At 43.0% G+C, this 20,129-nt stretch overlaps 1 protein-coding gene across 2 annotated transcripts in view; it reads left to right on the top strand.

Annotated features, from left to right (window-relative positions):
* Nucleotides 1-20,129, top strand: part of Rcan2 (regulator of calcineurin 2) — a 238,567-nt gene that overhangs the window by 29,838 nt on the left and 188,600 nt on the right. For both annotated transcript variants that reach the window (XM_052745396.1, XM_052745397.1), the window contains exon 2: nucleotides 5,315-5,541. In XM_052745396.1, coding sequence (XP_052601356.1) covers nucleotides 5,317-5,541 — 225 coding nt within the window. In that variant the 5' untranslated portion in view covers nucleotides 5,315-5,316. The remainder of the gene's footprint in view (nucleotides 1-5,314; nucleotides 5,542-20,129) is intronic.

The raw sequence follows: 20,129 nt of genomic DNA on the forward strand, positions 1-20,129 counted from the left end.
AGTGTAAATATTTGAATGAGTGTCTTAGTGAATTTTAAGTTGATTACTGTATTCTCTGCTCATTCCTTCCAGGAAGGGACTCACTGTTGTATAATACAGGCAAATACCACTTGGAGGGCTTTGACAGACATCTGTGCTGTCTCCATCCTCGTGTCTTTAGGCTCCGCCCTCAGGAAGTACTAACCTGGGCTGAGACACAGAGTGAGGATACACTAGTCCCAGCAGAGGGTAGTCCATGGGAGGGCCAGGGAGGGTGCTTGGAGAAGTTCCAAGATGTCCTAGGCAGTGAGAAGGTGAGTCTCTGAATAGAAGGTTCCGTTGGATGGCCAACCTCATGCTTCAAAATCAGAACAACACACTTGTACACCTTCTTAGGTGATGCTGTGTCGACAATGGTTGCCTGAAAGGTTTTTTTTTTTTTTTTTTTTTGGTTTTTCGAGACAGGGTTTCTCTGTGTAGCTTTGCGCCTTTCCTGGAACTCACTTGGTAGCCCAGGCTGGCCTCGAACTCACAGAGATCCGCCTGGCTCTGCCTCCCAAGTGCTGGGATTAAAGGCGTGCGCCACCACCGCCCGGCTGCCTGAAAGGTTTTAATTGCAGATTAAAAAATGGAAACTAAAAAAGGCAACCAGTTCAGTTGTGTTGTGGGGCTTAATATTTAATTACTAGAATGTTCTTTGCATCCTCGTAATTTTCTATTCTGGTGTTCAGTTATGCTGACAAAAGGTTAGTGATCATCTTGTTTGAAGGTTGTCATAATATGGCATTTAAACACACTGGTTCCTATTGCATAGTGAATACACTAATCCTGATCACGCCTTTCATTCTATTTGATTTCTGGGCTTCTCCTAATTCCCTCTTCTCTTTTTCTTTTCTCATGCAATAGCCAACTTTATTCAGAGCATCAGACAATTTATACCCCGAAGGTTAAGAAAAATCACATGAGTAAAGTTCTCCTGAGTCCAAGCTGTGTACAATTGTGGCAAAAACATGTTTTTCCACTGAGGCATACAAACATTTAACTGAATATCAACAGCAAGCAATAATGAGTAATCGGACGCAAACTCACTCCTGTCCGATATACCTGGGAGGGGCCCCAAAACACGTTCCAAGAATAATTCCATGTTTTGAAGAAACTGAGGTCACACAATTCTTGCCTTGTTTTCTTGGAGTTTTCTCCAAAGCACTCAGAATTCTCACAGGACCCAGGACTCCGTTCCTGGACTGTGTTCTGACATCATGGCACTCACCCCAAGACCATGCTCTTTCAGGCAGCTCCCTGCTGATGACTGAGACAAGTGGGTGGGAAGAAGCCCAGGGTATTTCTGGGAGCAGTCATCTTCCCTCTAGAGAGGCAGAGTTCTCTAAGTTGTCCTGCCCTCTGAGGTTCTTTCCACCAAATCGTCCTACACCCTGTGCTAACTGTCCAACTTTGACAGGAAAGCTTTTACTTTATCCTACTACATTTTATTTTCTCATGTTAGATTGTTAAAGGAAAAGCAATATTTCCATTTAAACTTCTAATTTAAATTTCAGAAGAATTACTATTCATTAACTTTTACAAAAGTATAATGAGGAGCAGGCAATAAAAAAGTTAAAAGATGGGAGTTAACCTTAGAAAACGCTTTTATGTTAAATTCAGGAAATACAAAACAAAAATACTGTTTAGAAACTTCTGGGTATTTAGAAGTAAACTTTCCGCTAAAAAAAAATTTATAACTAGTTAAGCCAGCATTCTGACTTCCATGGATTGCTTTTCCATCTTATTAATTTAACCAATTTTCTGGCAGCAAGGGTATCAGGCCCAATGTAAGGGAGTGTTCCTGGCAGTAAATGTTTTCAGTTTTTAATTGTGTGTGTTGTGCATGCATACATGTGCACACACGTGTTCATGCATGTCCCAGTGCTCCTGTGGATGTCAGAGGTCTACTTATGCAGTCCTCCATTCTCCCTGTTCACCTGTACTTGGGTTCTGGGATTGAAGTCACAGTATCAGGCACGCACAGTAAGCACCCCTACCTACCAAGCTATCCTGCTGGCCCAGCACAAATGTTTTAACAGCAATTTTAAGAGCAAGAACAAGTTTGTATGGGCAGAACACCCACTGGTATATCATTTGGTCAGCTTGAAGCCACAAGATAATAGCAGATTACAGGAGGAATACACCATAAACAGTGGAGTGACAGTTTATGGAATAGTTAGTCCCAGTGAGGCAATATAGCTCTGTGTGAGGCAATAGGGACATGAGAAGATGATCAAAGTTTGAGTCCAAGGAAACCATGCTTTCTTGCAAACTCCATGTCAACTTTTATTGTTTCCTTGGGAGGGTTTTCCTGTCAGGAGGATGAGCTGGGCCTTCCCACCTTCCAGAGGAAGTACCATCACCTACTCTGCAGAAGAGAACTAGGGCACTGAGCTGTTCATAATGTAGGCTCACATGGAATGGGATCTGTAACTCTTTCCTTTCTGATCTGCCACTCAAGTGGAAAAGGAGATAACAGCCCTGCTGGGTGGGTGGGTGGGGGAATGGGGGGGGGCAGTTCTAGGGCGCATGGACAGGACCAAGAGCAAAGTGGTAAGAATGGGAGGCGAACAGAAAAGCTGAGTGTGCGGTCCAGGTTCTCCAGCAAGGGAACATGAGATGGGATGTGGGAGAGGTTGGCTGAGGGGTGGCTGTGGGTCTTTGGACAAAGGACAGAGGGAACAAGAGAAGACGAGACTCTCTTAGTTTTCTGGAGGGAGGCAGGGAGAAGAGGTTTGTGCTCTCGAGTGACAGGAGTAAATGGAGTCACTGAGGGCAAAGTCCTCTGCATTCTCTGGCTCCTGAAGTGAGTCAGTGATGGAACATGGAGGAGAATGAGAAATCAGGGCAATTAGGGTCCTTTGTTCAGAGTTCTGACCTCGGAAGTCTTTCTCCGTTCACATAGCATAGGTTGTTCACCAAGAATGCATTGACTCTTTAGCTCCTTATTCCCAATAAGGAGCTTAAAATAAAGTCTCATGCAGATAATCGCATTGCACAGCTTAGACAGAATCTTTGAGTAGATGGAAGGGAGTTCTGAGTGAGGATGAGTATTGGCTTTATTTAAGTTAATTTGTTCGGCTATGGATTTTACTTTTGTTTGGACGAAGAATAATTGAGTCAGTCTCGGAACTCATCTGACGACATTTGGGGAGCAGTTTTGATTCAGTTGCAATTTTTCAAATAAGATGGACTGATGGTGATCAGGCTATGGAATCCATATGACTTTTAGTCTCCCTATATACCTTTGATAAACATAATACTGCTTTGATGTTCTTAGCAATTATTTTTGCTATTAAAAAGGTACTCTAATGGGATTAAATAAAAACTATTGCATATATTATGTTAAACTGTCTGGAATAACAATACAACAAATACGAGTCATTAATCTTCCTTCATATTGATGTTTAGATATTTTCCTTTGAATTAAAAACATTCATTTTTATTTTTAGGTAATTTATAGCCCTAAAAGTATGTCATAGTTTTATTTAAAATAAACATCTTGTCACTGTAAATACAGAAACTGTGGTGTTCATCACACATCTAAAAACTTTATAATACAAAATTACTTGTATTGTTTTTCTCATTTGCCACACTTACAGTGATCAATCATGAGAGTTATTGCCAAGTTATTTAACTTGAAAATTTTATTATATTTTATTAATTCATTTTAAGGGTGTGGGGGTGATGGTGTGTGGGCTTGCGCATGCGCCACAACCCACAAGTGGAGGTTAGAGGACCACTTGAGGGAGTTGTTTTTTTCCCTCCATCATTTGGGTCTCAGGGATCAAACTGAGACCATCATGCTCAGCTGAAAGTGCCTTTACTTGCCGAGCCATCCCGCTGGCCCCAGGTACTGAGTTTTTTACTTCTGTCTCAGATTTCATATATAATGCAGTGTTCCCATCAAACGTTGCTTACCAAATTCCCATCAGGGTTTCTCTAGGAAAAATGAACATTATAAACGTGACCTCATCCCACAGTGCGTTTCGGATTCAAAGGAGGTAAAAGCACACAAATTGTTTCTCACTAGACCTCATGAAGGCGGGGCGATGCCTGCAGTAGCTACGTTCTCTCCTTCACTCCAAGAGGATGCGCTACCCGTTTGGAAGAGAAGGGCACTTACTGTAGGGCATTCAGCAGCCATGTTAGAACCATCAGTCAGACTGACAGTGGGCAATGCTTCTAACTTCCGGGCCGCTAGCCCCTGAACTTCCAGTGGAAGAGATTATAGTCATAAGAATAGATACAAAAGAAAAAAGCAGATGGCATCCCTGACATGTGGGGACACTGACCAAATCCATGGACCCATGTGCCAGTGTTAACCCAGAGTAACACTTTGCAGTTAAAAAAAGGATGAATGGAAGGGGTCAGGAAGCAGGGTTGAGATGAACTTTCTAGAAAGCTTCATGACAGTTGCCAGGAGGAGCATTTATTTTTTATAGGCTGGTTCAGATGATACTGATTTTTTTCAAGATCTGGGCCTGGTTCCCAGCACCTTACAGTCTTATGAAGAGATGTATGTGGCATGTGTATCTGTTTCTCTATATGTGTTCACACATGTATGCATGTTGTCAATGTGCATGAACTGTTAGATGTTGGAGTCAAGGTAATAAAGATTCAGGGTATGATGAAGAAAATCATATTTCCTTGAATAGACATCTACCAGTTTTGATCTGCTCCATCCTTCCAACATAGGAAAGTAAACTCTGGGGTCATACTTCATAGTTTTCAATGTTAGCTTGCCAATTTGTCATTAGCCTTATACAAGTTGCTTAATTGATAAAATGGGAATAATAGTGATCCCAGGCTCGTGGACCATGTGGGGACTAGGGAGAGGGCTTGCTCTGCAAACACAATAACCTCAGTTTAGGTTTCCATCACTCACACAGAAAAAGGCAAGAGTGGAGCTAAGCGTCTGTAGCCCTCACTTGGGGGAAGGGATGGGGTAGCAGGTAGATCCCTAATGCTCATTGGCCAGCCAGTCTTACCTAATCAACAGCCTCCAGGGTCAGTAAGAGATCCAGTCTCAATAAAAAAAAAAGTGGAGAGTAACTAAAGGAGACATCCGGCATGACCTCTGACCTGGACGTGAATGTGGCCACACACACACGTTACATGCAAATCATTTAGAACAACTCCTGGGACCCAGTAGGTAACAGGGATAGTGCCTGTGGTCTTTGGGAGTGCTCCTTTTAATTAATTTAATCCCAGACCCCTAGAACTGGGGTGCTCAAACAAGAGTTTAAGGATTTTGTTTCACTCCAACACACATCTGTCTTTGCCTCTTCAGGGATGAGGGGAGAATCCTACTTCATCGGCATGAGGAGCCTGGGGCAGCAGGCATCCATCCCTGAAGATGGGGGACTTTTCTTCCTCTGCTGCATAGACAGAGACTGGGCTGTCACTCAGTGCTTTGCGGAAGAGGCGTTTCAAGCAATCACCGACTTCAATGATCTCCCCAACTCGCTGTTTGCCTGCAATGTCCACCAGTCTGTGTTTGAAGAAGATGAAAGCAAGGTAAAACACGCGTCCCGAAGCACCGGGAGGCCTGCCAACAGCCTCCTTTCTCCTTCCGTGTTGGTCTTTGGGAAGTTCTTAGATGCATTGACTTGGCTCTGCTTTGGGCATTGGTCATCAGGATCAGAAAAGCCTCCCTGATAGAAGGAAGCTACGGAGGTGGAGCTGTATCTGACTAGGCTGGGGGTGAGGTTGTGTGGAATGGACTCCAGTCCTTGCTGATTTGTGGGTCCAGCTAACAGAAGCCCTATTCGGAATCTTGACCGTAAGAGGCAAGCCCTAAGCTAGGAAGCAGGTGTTTAAAACTCCTAAGAGTTGTTTCCCTCCCATTCTGCCAAAATATAATTGGGCTTTCTCAGAACAATACAAGATCATTTTAACCCCTGCCCTTCTTCAAGGTGATGACTATTCTGGGATGGCCAGGGAAGGAGTGCTAGCTGGCCATCTGAGTTTTCTCTGCTCATGTGGACATTGGTGGTGGTTGTTACCAACTGTGTTTTACTGCTCACCAACAATGGTAGCTTCATGCTTTGATACTACTATGGACTGAGGTTGACGTTGTATAAACATTTTCTGGTTTTTCATTTTAAGAAGCCAAATTGAGTTAGTGAAATTGTTCCTGGAAACCACAGGAAATATTCCAGTTGGAGACCTTTTTGAAGTTTATTTCAGGTTGCAGATCCTGTGAATGAGATAGTTGGATGGGTCCAACCTTCCTGCATAGATGTGGATCCTGACTTATAAATATTTACTGTTACACCATGTTGTAAGCCATTGGTATTTTCTAAGGGAAAAATGCCTTTTTTTTTATAAAGTAAAGTATGTGGCATTGTATGAGATGTGAATACTTTCTAATTGCCATTTTATAAATGCTAGCTCTTTCTATTTCTAAAGTCTAGACACTGTTGACTGAGCCCAGCTAATTGGAAGTTTAGTTTCTGAGTTTTATTGATTTTTGTGATTGTTCTTAATGAGCCACAGAGAAAATCATTGTGTGTTTGTGTGTGTGTGTGTGTGTGTGTGTGTGTGTGTGTGTGTGTGTGTGTGTGTGTGACGGGGGTATTTCAATCCATTTAAAGACACTGTGGAGCAATATTGTTTTGGCCTTGAACAATTGAAACTGTGGGCTGAAAATAGCTTGAAGTGCAATGAATTATCTGTGATTAGAAGCTTTAGGGCCATGATTACCAGGCTATTTAAAGCAAGAAAGTAGCACATGCCGTGAAGAAATTGGGATTTTTGTTCCTGGATTGGAAAGCAGATTACAAAACAGATTATCATTTATTCAGGGTAAGTTATTTACTCTGAAATATACTTGCCGTGAACCATAAAGTAAGGCTCTCCATTTTCCCCTGTACCTTCCATTTATCCAGGTGTCACAGTGAAGAGGATTTTCCTGGGAGATTTAGTGGAGGTTTTTGTTCTTTCATGATTGAATACTACTGGTGAGTTGAAACAATAGGTACCTTGGAAGGCACTGATTTTTTTTTTTTTTTAGAAGTGCTTCTGGGTACTGGGGAGATGTGAACAAGTTCACCCCAGACAGGAAACTGATGACGTCTCAAAGTAACAATGGCATCTTGGTGAACCAAGTGTGTTTATGAGACTGACTTAAGGGAGGATGGGTAAAGGCAGAAATCACTCCAAGGCAACTGCATTGAAAGCCATCTCAGCATGGGTGCAGCTCAGGAAACACAGGACCCCAGAGTGGTGCATGACTGAGGTGGCCTGATAGGTAAGAGGGTGTCTCAGCTCGGCAGTAGTCTTCGTTGTGGACTATGTCCTTGGGAAGGGAGGGGCTTTCTGCAACCAGTCAGTTTAAAGGATTTCCTGGGAAGTCTGTGTTGTTTATTTCCTGAGTCTCCATAGCCTCCATTTAGAACTTCCTGAGTCTGAAGGACCTTCCCTCCAGGTTGGGATGTTTTAACTTGGAGAATATGGGTGCACAAGTGCCATTCAAGACCAGCTGATTGGCTGAACTTAAATTTTCAACCCTGAAGGAAAAAGGCATGGGGGGTGGGCCTTTATGGGAAGATTGTGCCCATGTATATGTGGATCTTCTAAGGTGTGATTAGAAAATGGATTACAAAATAGTTTCAATTAGTTTATCTCAAAGTTATTGTGTAACAGTATAAGATAGTATTTAGTTGTTATTTATTTATTTATTTATTTATTGGTTTTTCGAGACAGGGTTTCTCTGTGTAGCTTTGCGCCTTTTCCTGGAACTCACTTGGTAGCCCAGGCTGGCCTCGATCTCACAGAGATCTGCCTGGCTCTGCCTCCCGAGTGCTGGGATTAAAGGCGTGTGCCACCACCGCCCGGCCAGATAGTATTTAGTTTGAAAACAATTTGATAAGATCGATAAATGTGATACACTAAGATGGAACCAATTTCAAATGATTGAGAAACTGATTTCTAGCCAAGGAGATGGATTTTTAATAATACATACATTAAATACATACATGTATTTAACAAATGCATTATTTATTTAGTGTATACCTGTGTCTGTGTATGTGGAGGTCCGAGGACAGCTTACGGAAGTCAGTGCTCTCCTTCTATCACATGGGTCTCAGTTATTGAACTCAGGTGATCAGGCTTTGGCAGCAAGTGTCTTCACCTGCTGAGCATCTCCCTGGCCCCAGATGAATTTTACAGTTGGCCAGTAGCTACATCAGTCAACTTATAGACCAGACAGGAAGTCTTCTGTCCTGGTGCCATCTTCCAGCCCCCAACAGTGGAACATTTCTAGAATATTCAATAATTTGATGTAGAATCAGCTTTGATTTCGTCAAATATCCACATATGCTATACACGTGTATCATGTCTATCCAGCCTTATGATATATTCAGTCTTCCCTGTGGCTTAGTAAGCCTTTGGATACCAGCTGCCCCTCAGAAGCCCGTGTGTTAAAAGCTTACTCCCCAGAGTGGTGATGCTGAGTGTGTAGGACCTTTAAGAGGCAGGGCGTAGCCATGACTCTTTAGGTCATTCGGAGGTTTCCCTTCAAGTGCATAGTGACACACAGGTCTGTTGTATCCCAGCCATGAGGTGAGTGATTCTGCTCTGCCACCATTTGCTGCCTCAACACAGACTCAAAACATCTGGCCAATGGGTCGTGGGCTGGAACCTCCCAAGCCCTTTCTCCTTGCAAGTTGATCACTGACATTTATTATATACTAATAGGAAACTAACATGGACCTCTAGTGTTTCAATAATCCCTTTAAATTAAAACGTTTATTTTTGTGTATGTATATGTGCCTGCTTGTCTACATATGTACCTCATGCACGTAGTTCTTGAGGAGGCCAAAAGAGAGTATTAAATCTCCTGGAGCTGGAGTTACAGGTAACTGTGAGCCACTGAGCGACCCAACATGCTGGGAACTGAATTCGTCTGCTGGAAGAGCAGTACATGCTCTTAATCCTCTTGAGTCATCTCTCTAGCCCCCAGTTTTTCCATGATCTTTATACATACATACATACATACATACATACATACATACATACATACATATATACATGCACACACACACACATATATATATTATTCCACAAGGGTATTATTTTCATACTCCAGATTTCATGGATCTGAGCCACAAATTCTGATGATGGATGCCTTTTCTAAAGGATGAACAATTTGGGCATTCTGCTAGGGTGTAAGGTAATTTTAGACTGAGAAAAAAAGCAACAGAAAGTGTCAGTCCCTGTGTTTGCCTGTGAGCAGGGCCTGATGGTGGTAACAGCTTTTGTATTGTGTTGGGAAGACATGTTTTGTAGCCTGGAATTTTGACGGGGAGTTGGTGCTTAGCACTCATTTCTATGGTCATTTCCATGTGCATAGATGTTAACACATGTGACTAGTCATGGCCTGGTGCTTTTATTTGGCCATATTCCACTTTTGAATCATGGCGTTTGCATATTGGTGTCTTTGATTTTAGCCTGTTTTTGCAGTTATTGTAAAGTATTAATTTTAAATTTCTTAGCTGTAGAAAAACTCAAACTTTCACTTCCTTTCATGAATGAGTCTTCCAATAGACTCTTCTCCATGCTCCCATGTGTCTGAGATGGCCTTTCCTGAGGCTCTGTCCTTTTCAAGCTAAGGAAATACTGAATTGAATCACTCATACCATAGGTAACACTATCAGGCATGATATGGTTATGTTTGCTTCTGCTTAAGTATTCTCCTGTGCACATTTCTGCCATCCTTTTAAATTTTTCTGTTCTAACACTTGATGCACATTTTTTGAACAGCTTTGTGAGGGCTTTGACGTTCATTCCAATTTTCAGTCAGGCAGAATTCTGAAAGATCGTATTTTGATTTGATGCTTTGGCGATGAGTGAGCGCAGACTTCAGCATGGCTTGTTGTGGTCCAGATGGTTGTGTTCTGTTTATATAACACAAAGGATAACCAGAGCTGGAGGAAACTGGCATCCAAAAGCAACAAATGCAGATTGCTGTTTGCATAATACAGCCTGAAGTATAAATATTTTTGTGTGAAACCCATTTAGAACTGAATTCTTCAAAGCACCCAACACCTGAAAGTAACTAGGATTCATTTCCCTCTAGTGTGACCCACCCTTGTTGGCCTTTCTGGATTCCAGTGAAGTCTTGAGATGGGTAAGGGTGGAAGGAGGGGCCTCCTTGCTGCTCTGGACCTGCTGGATAGGATCTTGGTCTCTAAAGGAAAAGAACTGCTGTGAAATATTTATCCAAACTCACTTGAGTAAGGGAAAGCCAGCAAGGTCACTTCATAATGGTCTTCAAAACACATGCATCTATTTGATAATGGTAACAACACTCTCTTCAGCAACCGTCCTAGAGTATATTGCAAAGATGCCAGGTGATTTTACAAGTGTTTTATAAACACTGAGCGTTTCTGTAGTCATGCCCACCCTAGGAGGGTGGGTTCTTTCTGTCTTTCTACTATTGTGGAATATTACTTTAACTAGGTAAAGGTGTGTTGCTTTTGTTTATGCTGCATTTGTTTAACTATGTAAAGATACGTTGCTGTTTCACCTTGCCTACCTAAGGCACCTGATTGGTTTAATAAAAAGCTGAATGGCCAATAGCTAGGCAGTAGAGGGATAGGTGGGGCTAGTGGGCAGAGAGCAAAGTAGGAGGAGGAATCTAGGCCTGAGGAGAACAGGGAGAAGGGAGAGAGAATGAGGGAGCAAGAAAGGGAGACGTCTGGGGCCAGGCAGCCAGCCTCCAGCCAGCCAGCCTCCAGCCTCCAGCCAGTCAGCCTCCAGCCAGCCAGGAAGTGGGACGCACAGGATGGAAGGTATAAAGCCTTGAGGCAAAACGTAGATGAAGGGAACAGGTTAAATTAAGTTATAAGAGCTATTGGACTAGCATAAGATAAGGCTGAACATTCATAATTAATAAGAAGTCTCCGTGTCTTAATTTGGGAGCTGGTTGGTGGCCAAAAGAAAGCCTGCCTCCTGGGCATGTGGCAGGATCCCATAGCCTTGAACTTACTGGGCTCTTTGGCCTGGTGTGTAAGCAGAATTGACTGTGTCATTTCTACACCAAGTATTTAATTACTGATGTTGGACTCCGATGAATGCTCTCTTCACTAGGCTGGGGGAACTGGCATTGTGTTATCTGATGCCTCTGTAGGCCATGTGGGTTTGAGAGTGGGGACAGAGAGAGAGGAGAGAAAGGTTCTAGCCAACTTATAATGAACAGAAAATGCAGCAAGATGAAACAAACAAAGTGAGACTCCGTTGAGAGGCTGCTGGGACTGGGGGTCGTTGTAGAATGCATGGATCTATCTAGGTCGATAACATCATTATCCTCATTATCAGACAAAGACATGGAGATGCAGTTTGCCATGATTTCACAAACAGCAGTGACTGAGTCTGGATGAAGACCCGGGCTGCCACCTGCTAGAGTCTACACACTATGTTTACTAAGTAATCCTGCCTGCCAGCATGGTATGGGAGTTGGCATTGGTGATGCAATGAGGAACAAGACACACATAAACTGTTTGAATTTACACTCTCTTCAGAGAGATCAATTCAAGACAAGCTAACAAGCAGTAAGCAGTAATAACCATGACGGTGCCAGATGCAAAGGGCATTTAATAGACTTTCAACTGTATTTACTGTCTCATGCATTTTTAAAAAAATAAGAAGCATTTCTGTTTCTACCAATTATTTTTTTTTCAAATGGATTTGAGCTCCATGGGTACAAGCTTGGTCCTATCTCTACATCTTTTCATTTTAATTAAAAAAAATTTAAATTATGTATGCAAGTGTATTTGGGAGATGGTGTACACATGTGTGCAGTACCCCTTAAAGGTCAGAAGAGGGAGCCAGGTTCCCTGGAGCCGGAATCATAGGCCGTTGTGAACCACCTGAGGGGGATGCTGGGAACTGAACTTGGGGTCATGCCAAAGCAATGTGTGCTCCGAACCACCGAGCCATCTCTCCGGTCCCGTGTCTCTTTCCATTTTTGTGCTTCTCATGAACAGACCACCTCACAGCACTCTGGGAATCCAGCTACTAAAATTGAGAGTCACACAGTTTTCATTCCACGTAACTGCTAGGAGCCATTGCCTTCTTTTTGAGTAAACCGTGGTCTAGTCTGATATTACAGACATGATAAGACATCCTCAAGAACTCGCCCAGATTCAACCTTATTTATTGCAATCTTCACACCTACAGGGGAGATCGGCTTCCACTCTAGTTTGTAGGGCAGTATGGGAATGCATTGTTTTGTCTAGAGATGCAGTCTATCATTCCCTATCTGCAGTTTTAGGCTATGGAAAATCTCTAAAACCTGAGGATTCTTTTTTTGTAACTCATTTTGAAACCAAGCTTCATTTGACCTAATTCATTTAAATCTGAGCAGAGCCGAGGTGAATCTCTTTCACTGTGAATATTTGTGTTTTCCTCTGGAGCAGACTTCTTGTTTTTAATTACAAGGGGCTGCCATTACGTAACAGGTAGCACTGTATTCAATTTCTAGACCCCAAATTTGAATCCCAGACACACCAAGGCCCAAGGATTTCAGACAGCAGATTGTAGAGCTGTAAGATATAAAAAGGAACCTGTCAGGCTGGAGAGGCGGCTTGGTGGTTGAGAGCACTTGCTGCTCTTCCAGAGGACAGGAGTTCATTTCCCAGCACCCACACTGGGTACCTAGGGTACCTCACAACCTGTTGGGAGCACAGGGGTGCTTGTATTCACAGACACCACTGGGGAAAGCAGGAATGTTCAACACACAGGGTTGTCTGTTCAAGGAAAAAGAGGTATAACTTGTTTTCCGCCCAGAAGACTGGGACTTGAGATGGCTAATGGCCTAGGCGACTGCTGTGCTATCTGTAGGGCTAGGCCATACCTGGCTCCTCCCAAGCTCCACAACCAGGACCAGAGGTGGCTAATGATCTCTGTGCTATCCGTATGACTGAGACCACGCTAGATCCTCCCCTAGGCCCTCAAGACAACACATGTAACCTATCTTTAGACCTCATCTTCATGGAAGAATTGACATGTATACTTTTGAGAAGTTTGATGTAATTATGCCCCATTGTGCATATGGGATTGTGTTATAGCAGGACACTTTTTGCCAAGTTGTACCATACTTAAAGATGCCTAAAATAAACCACCCAGTGTCAGACCTGGAAGTTTGATCCAACACTGGCTACTGAGTCATGTTGAACCAGATTTCCTTCTTGCCTCATGCAGATTATAACTCTGCAGGCCCTGGTGTTTGCAGAGACACGCACAACAACTTCCTGTAACTCTAGCTTCAAGGAATCTGACACCCGTTTCAGGCCTTTGCTGGCACACATGTGGCACACATACACACATACACATACACACATAAATAAAAAATATATTTTTTAAAAAATGGATTTACCTCCTATACTCAAGAGCACAAATGAGTTCATTTCGAGACTCTTTACTGTCATCACACTGAGAAAGCCAATGTATCTTCCCCATAAGATGCTCATGTCTATTTTTCATTTTGTTTTCAGAAAATATATTTTTAATTGACAAATAAAAATTATATACTTACTCTGTATAATGTTTCGAAATATTTCTGCATTGTGAAATTGATAAATCAAGCTGGTTGACATATGCATGTGTATTTATTTTTTACCTTTAGAGCTAGAGAGATGGTTCCACTTCTTAGAGCAGGTATTGCTCTTCCAGAAGACCTGACTTTGATTTCCAGCATTTGGTGACTCACAACCACCTATAACTCCAGCTCCAGGGGATCCAATTCCTTTGCACTCTGTGGGTACCCACACACATGCCATGTACATAAGCAAGTACACAAATATAACACATAATTAAAAATAAATCTTAAAGATCTACCTTCTTAATTATTTCCAAAATGCAGTGCATTGTTATTAACTACAGTTACCACAGGCCATGACAGATCTCTTAGATTTACTCCTTCTTTTGAAGTGAAGTTTTATACCCTTTGATTAACATTTCCCTAAACTACCTCCCTCCAGCCCCTGGTAACCACCATTCCATTCTCTGTCTCTGAGTTCATCTTTGTACATTCCATATGTATGTAACTTCATGATATATTTGTCTTTGTTATTGTACTTAATATGATCTTCAGTTTCATGTTGTCACAAATGACAGAACTTTCTTCCTTTTAAAGGCTGAATGGTATTTAATTGTGTATGAATCATTCATATATATATATATATATATATATATATATATATCACAGCTTCTTTTTGCATTCCTCAGCTGAAGGGCATAAATTGATGCCATAACTTGGCTGTTATAAATGACATTACAATAAACACGAGGGTATGTGTAGTTCTTTGACATGTAACTATCACGTAGTTTGTGGATGTATGCTCAGTAGTAGGATTTCTGGATCATATGGTAGTCCCATAATTATTTTTTTCATGAATATGTGTGTTATGTGTGTATGAATGTTCCTGTGTGTGTGCATATGTACATGTGTGCATATTTGTGTGTGAAGGCTACAGGTTGATGTTACTTGTGTCCGTCAATTTCTCTATACCTTATTTATTGAGGCAGGGTCTCTTGCTGAACTCTGAGCTGAAACACTTGGGTGGTCTAAATAGGCTAGTTGCCCCAGGTGATCTTACTCCTGAGCACTGACTGCAGGCAGGCAGCTACATCCATTACTTCCATGTGGATGCTGGAGATCCAAACCCTGGCTCTCATGCTTATAGGAAAAGCTCTGTATCTCCTGAGCCATTTCCCCAGCACCACCCCCTCCCATTTTGCATAACCTCCATACTGTTTCCGATAATGGGCATTGTGGTTTTAATATAAAATGTTCCTAGGTGGAAGTCCTGGTCTTCAGCTGAGTCAAACATTGTGTGTTGATTGGCCCGTGAATCATGATACTGTCAACTTAGTAGTGGATAAATGCATGGAGGTGGAGCTTAGTGGCGGAAGTGGGTGACTAGAGAGAAGCGTGCCCTTGGATCTATTTTTTATCCTCCCCTCCTTTCTCTCCAAAGGTCTTTATTTCCTTAAGTTGACTTTTCTCAGCGATTTGTCACAGCAGTAAGAAGCCTGGCTGAAACAGTGCCTGTATAAAAACCACGGCTGTACAAATGTCCCTTGTGTCAATAGTGTGCACGCTTCTTCTTATACACTCGCCAACAATGGCTATGATTGGGCTTTTTTTCTTTTGAGACAAAGTCTCACTATGTAGATCACACTAGCCTTAAACTCACAATCCTTCTGTCACAGTCCTCCAGAGCACAGTGATTACGTACATGTGCCACCATGCCTGGCTGTTTCTGTCTTTGATAGTAAGCATTCTAAGAGGCATGGGGTACTATCTCCTTGTAGTTTGAATTTTCATGGTTTATCTCTCTTCTGATTTTTACGTGTTCCCTTTATATGATTGGTACTATAATAGGGCACATATGTGGTTATTTGCTCTGGCTTGATTGACCCAGTGGCCTTTTCAGTACCTAGTGGCCTTCTTTGTTTCCTTTTATGGTATTTACTTCAAATCTATTTGTTGAATTGTTTTCCTGAATTCTTTTGAATTTCATTGAACTTCCTTTAAAAATACTTACTCTGAATTCTTTGTCAGGCAGGTCATATGTCTCCATTTCTTTTGGTTCAGTTACTAAAGCTTTACTTTGTTCCTAAGATAATCTCATGTTTCCTTGTTTGTTTTGTTTTTTGTTTTTTGTTTTTGTTTTTGTTTTTTGCCTCGTGGCCATCTGTTGGTATCTGTGCATTTGAAAAAGTTGAGACTTACTCTGGTCTTTATCTGAGGAAGTCTATTATTAGTCAGCCCACTTAGAGATTCTAAACAACCTTCCTGTCATGGTCAGTCAGCTGGTTAGTGACCTTGGTATTTGGTGTATGGCCTAGAACCTGGATCTCTGGGGGTAGGCATGTTAATTGAGTCTGGGGGGGGGGGTGCTTAGAGTGTGACTGGGTCTTCAGGTTCCAGCCAACTGATGGAATGGGATTGGTGCCCGGGCTAGTGGGGATATGACTAAAGGAAGAATTCATAAGAGGAGCTGGCCTGGCACTGGGGTGTGTTTCAGGCTTGTATCAGTAGATGGTCCTGAAGCTTTGGCCAACAAGGGCAGGCCTGAATGCAGTTTACCAGACTGCTCAGACCTTTGTCTGTTGGAGTCAGAAGACACTGAAAATAGCCTAGATCCCTAAGGAACCCTGTTGTTAAGACAGGTTTGAAGTATGTATTTGAGGGGTATTTCTTGACTCTATGATTGCAAGGGCTTGTCTGGAGTCGGAGTCTTAAGGGATGACTTGGTTCACAGGCCCAGAGTGAGAGTGGTAGAGCCGTGGTCTATAGAGTCCAGCTTAACAATGGAGTCTACTGTAGCAGACCCTGGTCCTGAATCTGTAGGTGTAGGTTGGGGCTTTGAGTCTTATAGAGCTGAAGGAACTGACCCAGATGCTTGGTTAGAGGGTGCCAGCCTGATGACAGGAATGTGAGGGTTATGCTTGTTAGAAAGAAAGGGTATGTTAAAACCAACATAAACCCCTGTGCCTGGATACTGTCTATGCAGATGACCTCAAGCCAGATTCTAACCTGTATGAGTCTCCTCCTCTGAGTAACTATAGTTCACTCTGACTCTGGCCTTGGCCTAGTCTCCTTCCTCATGTTCTTCCCAGCCCTTCTTTGCAAAAAACTCCTGACTGAGTATGGAATAGATCCACAGGAGAGTTTTTAGTCTAACATGTAGAAAGTTATTGTCACATGCTGTTCACTCACAGAGCTTATTTTATAAAAACACTTGATATGTCACCAACATAATGTTCTAATTTTCATCCTCATCTGGAGTCTTGGGAAGCAGATGAAATTTGAATTATTCTCTATGTTTTCAGCTGCTCCCCCTGGGCTGGTACACTCAGGTATTTATCCCATGTTGAACTGAACATGTGGTTAAAACGGTGACCAAAGACACGGCTAAATTCTCCAGCGTTTGCTGACCATTGAGAGATACAAGAAAGACTTGAGGGTATCTTGTCTTTGAGGTCCAGTTCAGGGCCCTCCATGTCTTTCTGCCTCTAAAGTCAACTCTGGAAAATAGGCTCTAGAAACAAAATTAGCTATGTCAGCATAGAGGCTCCAGTTAAAGGAAGTAAAACAGAACTCAGGCCATTCAACAACAAGACTCAGGCCTAGTGCAACTGTGATGAGCCTGAGTCACAAGTGTAGTTCACACAGGACACTCCCAAATAACTGTTGTATGTAAACTTATATTTATAAACTGTTTGAAATTTCTAGATGAGACTGACTCATTAAGGCTACCATCTGAGTAAAATCTAGGAGTATCTTGAACACATGGATTTTCAAAAACTCCCCCAGAAAAAGAACAGTGTCTGCACTGGCAGCAATGGAGGCTAAAGTCTGTGATTTAGAAGGTTCTAGAAAACATGTAATAGAGGTGATTTAAGGCTGGTAGAAAAACTCACGGTAAGCACATATAGCAAAGGGTTACTTAAGATGATCATTTACTGTGACTTGAGTACCCCTGGAAAATAGTAATGTGAACCATTGAGGTTGCAGGGGGAAGTCAAAGTCAAGTATCTTCTTCAAACATTGAAGCAATTATAGTTCAACTTCTCATAGTATATTTGAGGGATACTTAAGGACTTTCATTCTTTTGCCTTGTATTTCTTTTTAGTTGATAAGAGTGACATTTATTTACAGTGGTTTGTTATTTTTGAGACCATTTAAACTGTGACAGGACAGTGGGTGTCATTGTCCTCAGCATGGAGTCCTATTTTCTTTCACCACTGGATGGTGCTTGGGAATCATAATGAGTCACTGCTAATCACTCAGGGGCACCTGCCAGATGAGCGGCCCAGTCGGGGGCAGATCTGAACGCTACTGCAGGACCTTCCCTGCAACTTTAACCTTTCTTGAAGTGACTAGAATATTCTAGAGGCATATTTAGTATCTTGCTTCTCTGTGGTACTGAGTGACCCCCTGGAGCCCAAGAGGCTGGCAATCTACTTAAAATGTCCCATGTATAATGGTGACTGTGGACAGAGCTAAACCTGATGCCAACAGAGTTGAGGACACTTTGTTTTTGTGCCAAAAAGGGCACACTGGAAAATGGCCACCGTGTTCCATTTAGCATGTGGTGATGTGAAGGGATGTGGAATCCTTGCCCCCACACTATCACAGTGTTTTGTGTTTGCTTCTTAAAAATGACAATATTGGCAATATTCTTCTCATGGTTTATGTAAGATCTACTTTGAAGCCGACCCTGTGACTCCTTAAAAAGTACCCGAATGGGCTGAAGTAATTGTGGGTACACTTCCTGGGGTGAGGAAGCTGACTTGGTCACCTGTCCTCTGGGTTATGTGCCTGCCACCCCGAGCCAAGGACAGGATAAGTTAGCAGGCAGAGGGCACACTGAATTTCATTCTCTTCTGTGGCCAAGATCTTCTGAGAAGCACACAAGAGACGCAGAATGGGTGAGTTGTTCAACATTCAGTTTTTGAAAGACCCACAGATTTGAAGATGACTTCTCAAGTTACATCACCACATAGAATTGTTTTGGAAGAGCTGGTGTCAGAAATGGAGCCCAGGGGAAGGTTGAGCTTTGCTGTTCTTATTTTCCTTGGTCTCAGCAGTTGAAGATGGTGGGGCGCCTCTTGCCTTTCTTGGGTTCCTTCTTTCCGGTCTCCATTTTGTCGTACTGGAAGTCCTGACCCCACCCGAAGATTATTGAAGAAAGAAAGAAAGTCAGGAGCAGCTAAGGGGGATAACATTCTGCTGAGCAGGCTGAAGCAGGAGGATTGTCATGAGTTCTAGACCATCCTAGGATACATGTGAGATCCTGTCTCCACATACCCCCCCACCAAACAGAGAAAGAAAACCCTACCCAGGCAGCCATGATGGAGGCCTGATATTTCGCTCAGCTGACAGAATGGTTAGGATATAAATGGGCTGAGTGCCAAGCCTCTTCCTGTCATGCGATCTGTGCTCTGAAAGATGAGTGTGCATGGGAGCTTGTGAGTGTGCATGTCACAGTGTGCACGTGGGGATCAGAGGACAACTTGTAGGAGGTGATTCTCTCCTTTCCCCCGTGGATTCCTAGGTATCAGACTCAGGTTCGGCATCAGCAGTCTTGGCAGCAAGCACCATTGTGGTGGACCACCTGCCACTTTTACGACCCAGGATACTCTTGAGTAGGGAGAAGTGAGAAATATTAGCTAGAAGGAGATACCTAGAGGAGAGAGCAAAGACAGAAAACACAGGATAGCCTCGGGAGGGCCTGGATCCTTATCCACTAGCCTAGAACTTTATTCCAAAGGGCTTTTTACGATGCCAAGGGGAAGAACAAAGGACCGCCCCCTTGCAAGATACAGCCAAGTGTAGACCCTTCCAAGCACCTGCACTCAGGCCCATGGTCCATGCAAACCTGCTGGGTAAAGCCACCGGGAAACCTAGATGGGCTCCAACGCACCATTATCTGCTGAGCCATCTTGGAGGCCCCTGGAAGATGATAATATACACATAGAGTGTCCTGCCTTACAGGATATTCCAGTTCCTTGGTCCAGTGGGAGGGTCCAGTGTTAGAGAGCTGTAGGAAAATCAATCACTGTTCTGTGTCATGGCTTTATGGGTAGGATGTGGGCCTCATGGGAGGCAGAGGAGCCAAGGATGGGGCTTTGGATCCAGAAGCAGAGGGATCATGTCTGCTCTTCACGCTAGCTTCGGCATCATGGCCAACTTATTGTCTCTGAGTCCTTAGTTCCCTTTTTATGGAAACACTTCTCTGTAGAGGCTGGGCAGATGGCTCAGTGGGGTACGTGCTTTCTATAGAAATATGAGAACCTAAGTTCAGATCCCCAGCATCCCCATAAAGCCGGTCATGGCAACCCATGCCTGTAACCTCAGGGGTATGGGACACAGGATGAGAGTGAGGGATAGTGGGTGGGGGAAACACAAAGGTAGGGAACCCCAGCCTAGCTGAATCTGAGCTCCAAGTTCAGTGAGAGATCCCGCCTCAAATAAGACAGTGGAGACTGATTGACCTTTGGCCTCCAATGCAACCTCTCTGTCTCTCTGTGGACTTGCAGTGTGACTGAGGTGAGGTGGATGGAGCAGAGCGTATAGTGATGGACTT

This window comes from Peromyscus californicus, unplaced genomic scaffold (genome assembly GCF_007827085.1).
Source record: "Peromyscus californicus insignis strain IS unplaced genomic scaffold, ASM782708v3 Scaffold_19__1_contigs__length_69161282, whole genome shotgun sequence".
NCBI lineage: Eukaryota > Metazoa > Chordata > Mammalia > Rodentia > Cricetidae > Peromyscus > Peromyscus californicus.